Source organism: Gavialis gangeticus, unplaced genomic scaffold (genome assembly GCF_001723915.1).
Source record: "Gavialis gangeticus isolate Ggan-Ray unplaced genomic scaffold, GavGan_comp1, whole genome shotgun sequence".
NCBI lineage: Eukaryota > Metazoa > Chordata > Crocodylia > Gavialidae > Gavialis > Gavialis gangeticus.
Genome location: NW_017729033.1, coordinates 1,381,275 through 1,388,858, shown reverse-complemented (window position 1 = coordinate 1,388,858; position 7,584 = coordinate 1,381,275). Strand labels below are relative to the sequence as shown.

The following is a 7,584-nucleotide window of genomic DNA, read 5'->3' as shown; positions in this document are numbered from 1 at the left end:
GGGGGGGGGGGGGGGGGGGGGTTTGGTTCTGATCTTTTCAATTGTTCAAAACCTATTTGGTACTGCTATTAATACTGTGTATGTAAGAGTAAACTGAATTGGTGAGCGTATTGCCTCCAAACAAAAGCAAGGTGTTAATCTACACACCGGAAGGAGCACAACCTTACCTCTGCTCTGATGTTTTGAGCATATTTAAGGGCTCTTCTCTTCTCCTCCTTTAACTCTGTATTCCAGCGTGATTTGCTGAGGCTGTTATATTTCGAGCTTGGGCAGTGAAAGACCAGATTAAGCTGCAGCATCCTCGCTGCACCGAGTCAGGCTCTGCTCTCCCATGACTGCTTTCATTTACTTTTTCTAGACGTTCTCTTTGTACAACCTGTTTAATGATCCGTTTAAAGACTGTTTTGTGGAAAACTTTGCAAGAGAGTCCACTGAAAGACAATTCTGCTTATTCTCTCTTTAAAAAGGGCAAGTGGAAACATGATTATATAAGCTAAAGAGATTTCAGGGAAACACTGGCTTGTTTTGGTATGGCTTACAATGGATTCACTGTTACAGCCTCATTTTGCTTCACTTGAGTAGTCGATGATGTAAACGGGTGTAGCTGAGAGCAGAATCAAGCCCAAGATCTCTGGGTTGCAAAATGAGCAAGTACTTATTGCTATTTTTTAACTCATCATTCTCCTTTTTATGATGTTGCAACAGGTTTCTATGGAGTTGAGCTCCTGGACTCTAATCTAGGGTATACCACTAGGTTTCCTAGTTTAAAGTATGGCAGGTGTTAGCAAGACTTCTCTTCCGCAATGCAGGTAGACTGACCTTTTCTTGGGACTCTGTCCTAAATCCCTGTTGCTGAGAGGAGGATTTAGGAGGGGATCTTTTTGCTAATTCTGTTGCTTAGCCCTTATTTTCCCCCTTCTCGTCATTTAAAGACACAGTTACTCTTATTTCTACTGCTTTCCAACCACTAGAGGTCAAGATTGTGCTGTGACAGTACAATAAGTAGCTTCATTGGCCTTTACCGTTCATACTGATTCATGTTCATCTCCATCAGTCTATTTTACAGCGGACGCTGGTCATTATTGCCTTAATCTTTTCCTTTTAAAGATCTTTGATCTGAATGTAATATTTCTTAATTAAAGATGAATACGTTGAACACAACTGGTTTTATGGCATAAGAGGTCCTGGGGTGTTTTGCGCATCAAATGCATGTTAACGTATCATGTTAGTAGCTCAGCTTTACAGCTCCTTTGTAGCTGTAATCTGGATAGATTACCCTGCTTTTGGCAAAGTGTTGTACAAATGTTAAGGAATTGATATTAAAAGAGCGGCTGTCAACCTTGATGTGACATATATGTTTGGAAGTTTAAAACAACAAAAGGAGAGGTGGACCTCTGATTTCCTTTCACTGTTTAAATATTTTGTTTGCTCCTCAATTTGGGCAATGAAAAATTTTGGGTTTCTAGTTCCCATCCCTTCCAGGTTTTGTCTATGGTAGTGCAATATCACAGTTTCTAGATTGCAAACAGAGCAGGAGAAAGCATGCTTGCAAACATTTCTTTTCGTCAGCTCCCCCCACTCGCTCTCCAAATACATTCATGAGTTTACCCCTTCAGATGGGAGTTTTCAAGCTCTTTTCTTTCTTTCCTCAGCATCACTGACAAATATAAAACATGATGTAGTCCAAATGAATCTTATCCTGTGCGTAGCACTGGTTCTACTTCAGAATAAGCCTGTCCTGTTTGCCTTGGGTTGCATTTGTGGTTAGGACAATAGCATCTGCATACATTTCCAGGTTTGCACTTCAGTTTGAAGATGCACAGTGGCATTTTGAATCTAGGCAATTCTCCCGTCTGTCGGTCACGTTTTTAATAATAAAATCCAATTTTAGTTTTTGCAACAGAGCAATTCTACTAATCCCCCCTAGAAACAAAGATCAAGACCAGAGGCCCATACAGTAATTTTGTGTGATGACATTTCTGTTGCGTTACCTGTTCCAGTCCCTGAATCATGGTGATAATACCAGTGCAAGAGTTTTGACAAAGTACCTTTTTCAGTAGGTCACACAGATCAGCACGGTACAACTAAGCTCTCCCAGGATACCACAAAAATGCTTTCAGGAATCTCTGGATTCCAGATGTGGAAGGCTTTGTGCTGACATGGGTTGGAAAGAGGAACATATCCAAGAGTTAATAGGTCCTTTAAATTAATCTTGTGACAGTCACCATATGGCCTATAGTCAAAGATACCGTGCATGTGTGTTGTAAATAGATCAGTGTGGCAGCCTGATGATGATGGTATTTCGATTTGTAAGGAGTCGTGATATACTTTTAGTTGTACTGTATAATTTCTCAAATGGTTTTCAAACGAGTCTTTTGGTTCTTTGGAATATCTAGGTTAATAAACATGTGAAATAGCTTTGCAGAGTTGAAAGTGTGCCATAATTTCTCCCTTTTTATAGTAGTTTCTGAATAGTTAATATCTCTTGTCCCCAAGTCATAAATATGTAGAAACTAACATAAAACTTTTAATCTGCTTTGGTTCTAGGCTCAGCAGCAAAGAAACCTGGATAACATTGTGTCTCAGCATCCCAGGATAGGTGGTGGAAAGAAATCCAAGAAAGAAGTCTGTGCAGGCTCAGATTTGGAGGTAAAAAACACTAGCCCCATGTCTGAGCAGGATTCGGGTATCCTGGATGTTGAAGATGAGGAGGAGGATGAAGAGGTAACTGTATAAAGTGGAAACCAGGAGACTAGATATCTTGGGGGATTGCTAATGGGGCAAAGAGCACTTCTCACCTAGCTCACCAGTTTGCATTCAGCCTTTTTTGGCTTTTATCTGACGAAAGCTGATTAGTGGACTTCATAACGGAACGGATACTTCTTGCGTAGACTCTTGTGAGCTATTGTCAACATCTTGTTGGCAGCCTCAAAATGAACCAGAACCAGTGGTTCTGCCAGGTCAGGGTTTCTTTCTTTGGCACTCGTGTATTGGGGATGGCAATCTGATGTCCTTCATGGGTGTTTAAGTTGAAAGAAGAAAAAAGTCTGTGTAACATCAGAGCTTTTTTTGCCCTTTTGCATACATTTGGCTGACGGTGAATGAACATCTCTGGTTCAGACTGATCATAAAGGTCATTAAATACCTGGTTCTGTATTGGTTCAGGTTTAAATCCTACTATGCTAAGAATGCTCCACAGATCAGGGCCAAATTCTCTGGTTGTGTTTCTCCCTTGAAGTCCAAGAGGTATGCGGGTAGTCAATGTGCAATATATGTGTGTGTGCGTGCACAGTGTGTTTTTTCTGACCCTTAGGCTAAAAAAAGATGTTTGGTTTATCCCCAGTCTGATTGCCCCAAGATTTGACATGCATCAGAACAGGTTCAGGGGACAGTCATTTACACATGCAATTTGAATGGAAATTCCCTTAAATTAGTCCCAGTTGCTGGGGTGGGAAGAGGTTGTCTTGGTATTTTACAGGTACTTCAGATGGCACAATGTGCTTGTACGGTCTGTAGGTACCCAAAGTAAAAGACTTTGTCCTGGGAAGAATCCAACTACTGTTTTTAGCCTTAGGCTGCAAATGGGTATCACATTTATCCCAGGATAAACCATCCCCCCCCCCCTCCCAGGACAAAGTGAAGTAGTATAGATGCCATCCCAGTTTTTCCTGGGATAAATCCTAAGAAAGTTTCCTGGATAAGAGGTAATAATTGCTTTATCCTGGAATATTGCAATGTATGTCTGTACAGTTATCCTAGGATTTCATCATTGAATCGATGGCAGAAAAGTGGCACTGTATTCAACTGCTCACTAAGCCCCAGTTAGAAGGGTGATGTGTGTACATGCCAACCCTGGGATATCTTTGTTTTGGGACAAACAGGCACAACTTACCCAGGGATAAATGCAACATCTGTTCCTAGCTGCATTGCTAGATTCCTGCATGCACATTCTGACTCCCTGCCACATATCTGTTTCTATTGTGTTCAGTATCTCTTGCAATACTGTACCCATTGTCATGGTATCTAATCATCGTTTGTTAATGCATGACATAATTAGCATCTCTAACATGCTAACATACATAACATAATTGGCATCTCTAACATGATTGATTATTCTCATCCACTCACCAGTGAGAGAGATCTGTGTTATGAAGCATTGGTTGGTGGTTTTGAGTGTGCATGTTTTTGGTCTGGATTTTTTTAATAGACAAACTGAAGTATAGAGGGGCAAGGTTAGGGTTTGTTAGGTGGTGAGTTCATTCTTTCGGGTTAGAGAGTAGCACTGTGCCAAGGGAATTAATTGACCCCAGTTTTAACCTGGAGCTATATATTTTAGCCCCTAGAGTATCCTAAAGTTTGACTGACATCCTGTGGGAAGCCAGGGTAGGAGGCAGTGGGCAGGCTTGTGGATGTAATACCCTGTGTTGCTATAGAGAGAGTGCAGTGTTGTGTGCTGCTCAGCCAGCTTCTTACTCTCTGCTTGGTACCTTCCTCTCATGATCACTTTTCTCATTCTTTTTTCTCCTGCTACTGGATCACCTCAAGGCAGCAGAGCCAGAAGGAGGGACAGGGCTCATCCTTTTGACCCCGCTGGTGCTGGGGTGTGATGGTGACTCTAAATACTTCAGCTTGGTTCACTGAGTGTTTTTTGTGCTGTACTACTCCCACCCCCACCCCTGTAAACCTGAAATTGGGCAGAAGTGTATAGAAAAAAGGTAGGAATGTCTCCTCTTGAGGAATAGTATGGACTTATTAATGGTTTGATTATATTTTAATTTACCAGCCCCCCTTGTGTTCAGGACTAGGTCTGTGTCCGTTATGTCCAGCCTGCTTCAGAATAAGGTGAAAATGCCCTTTTGGAGAGGCCTGCTTGGTGAATTTAGGGGTGTGCTTCAGGGTACACGGGGCTTGTTAAGTCTGCATATAGTGGAAAGGCACAAGTATTAAGGGAAAGGAATGACTTAGAACAGCAAACTGGAGAAATGAGATGAAGCTAGAGTATTTTAGGCTAAATTTAGGAGAAGTATCCCAGTGATGTGGTTTATCGAGCTGTCAGCAGTTTTGGAGAAAGTGTGGCAGCCCCGATTCTTGGCATAGTTAGAGCTAGGCTGGCAGAACTCTAATCAACCACATGGTGAGGAATAGCTTTGTGTTGGCAGGATGATGGATTAGACGACTGAAGAAGTCTCTGCGATCCCTAGCTCCTTAGGCAGTTAGAGACACTTTCATGTCTGTCTTAATGGCACCTCCTGGAAAATGGATGGTTTCAACTGGCAACAGAGCTGTCTTTGCAAATGCAGGAGTCCGTCCCGAAATAAGCAGTTGCTGTCCTTGGTGATGAAATCTGCTGTGAAACTGCAGCAGGTCCGGAGGGAGCACTAATGAAGATGGCAGGGGTTAAGCATCATGTCATTAGCAAGTGCAGGAATAATGTTTACTCAGCCCACTTCAAATCTGAACGCGTTAATTGAAAAGGCAGCTCCTGTTTGTTTCCTCACTAACTCCTTGAAACGAGTGGTGAAATACCTTCTCGCATTTTGTTCCTGATGGCAAAGGAAGCGTTTAACTGTCTCGATCGTATTTCTGTCTCCTGGGAACATGGGCTGGGGGGTCAGGGGGCTCTGAGGAAAGGAAACAATCATTTATTAGTGCAAATGTATCTGCTATCATCCGGAAGGGAGCATGCTGAAATGCAGCTATTAGTGGCCTAGAGAACGTTACCGAAAAGTACAGTATTTAACCTTTTTACTTGGGTAAGTATTTAGCATTGGCTTGCAGCTTCAGAGGCAATGGCCAAGTTCACCCCGAGTGAGTTTGTTAAACTTGGAGATTCCCGTTTTCTTACCCATCTGCTATTGTCTTAGTGGCAGATGGGGAGGCAGAAATTAGATGCGCTACAACAGACCTTGGTCTCCAAGAAACCAAGGCTACAGCACTCCAAGTCAGCTCTATCCAGCACTCTGGGAGCAGGGAGAGACCGCCTTAAAGATGACCCTGCATCTAGAGATGAACTGGTTTCCCAGGAAAACATTGCTTGATCAGCTCTCTCTGATCTACAGGGCTTCATCCTTGTCTTGTATCCCCTCACAATTATGCCAAAGTCATTATAATCGGAGAGAGAATGCTCTGCTTCCAGCTAATGAATGCGGCTTTCATGTGTTCATAACCTCAGGGTCTAATTTTCCAGGATTTGCTGTCTAATTTTGAAGGATTATCCACTAAACTCTACTACTGCATACACAAGATGGTGCCAGGAGAGCAAGCTCTTATCTGTAGGTTAGTGTGTGCCATGCCCTAAGGTAGTCTCAGTATGCATAGACCACGCCAGAAGATGCAGCAGATCTAGAGCATGATTCTTTTGTGTAATCCCTCCCTATGGGGATAAAAGAACTTCAGTGTCATTAATGTCTAGCTAGATGAAATGAGGTATTCTGGAGACATGCAAAGCCAGGAGTAGAGCTCCTCCATTGACATACTTTATTTTTTAAGGCCAGTGAAGATGCTTGGCCCAAGAAAACCTCTACATTACATGGTGAGATGAGGAGCAGCCCCCTCCACGCTCGCTAAATATTATGCATTAGACTAAAGCCTGACTAGATGTGGACTTCAGAAGGAGCTTACTGCATGTTTAACTGGAGGAGTACAAAAAATAGAGGACTCAAATTGATGGGCACTGAAAAGTATCTATAGGACTATGGGATTTTTTCCTCACTAGAATTTAGGAAAGCTTTTGGGTGCAATCACTGAAAAGTTGCTAAGAACTTTTTTCTAGCTACTTTTTTCTAATAAAAGATATCGCATCTTAAAGGCTAAATGAGCTATCATCTTGCTAATGCAGAAGTTATTCTAGCTGGCAATGCACTTCAAAGGGAGAGCTTTGGACTGACAGCTCAGCTTTTGTGATGTGCACTTGATAATGACCTGTGTTAAGGTCTGAGGACTTGCTGCTGTTTGAAGATGGGAGAATTTCAGGTTGGCTGGAAATGTTTTCTGTACTTTAAGTTGAAGAATTAGTAGAAGTGCTGACAGCAGAGTATTGGCTGTTTTCCACCAACCCCCACCTTTAAAAAAACAACAACAAAAACCCCCCCCAAAACCCCCCCAGAACACTTAAGAGGCTTTATAGGTTCCTCTCCTTTTGGCTTAGAAAAATCTTTTGTTGGTCCTTGAACACAAAGCCAAAAAGCTTTTGCTAAGAGGGTAAGACAAGTGCTTTGGGGGGAGATTGGTTAAGCTTTACAATCAAAGTGTGTTGGTGATGGCTGTGGCGGGTGCAGAGATCCCACCTCAGGAAAACAGCTGGGTATTCGTGTCCCACTGCTATTTCCACCACGTGAGGCTGGCCAATAGGGGGCGCTTCTGCGTTGAGCTGCCTACCTTCCAGGCTCCAAATGCCTCCCTAGGGGTGCCTTATGTCTGGCCGACCCCTCTTCTGGAGCACACTCGCTAGTCTGGGGGTAATGTGCCGCCACCACCCCGAGAGTGGACTGTCTCGGCCCTGTATCCTCAGGGAAACAGGCCTAATAGTCCTACGGGTACTCGACCCAATACAGGCACTTGGGGCGCTTCCCCAAGTCTGGGGGC

General features: G+C 43.1%; 1 protein-coding gene across 4 annotated transcripts in view; it reads left to right on the top strand.

The window, feature by feature from the left end:
- EXOC6B (exocyst complex component 6B) overlaps positions 1–7,584 on the top strand; it is a 430,229-nt gene that overhangs the window by 154,619 nt on the left and 268,026 nt on the right. For all 4 annotated transcript variants that reach the window (XM_019526166.1, XM_019526165.1, XM_019526164.1 and 1 more), the window contains exon 6: positions 2,548–2,724. In XM_019526166.1, the coding sequence (XP_019381711.1) occupies positions 2,548–2,724 (177 nt within the window). The remainder of the gene's footprint in view (positions 1–2,547; positions 2,725–7,584) is intronic.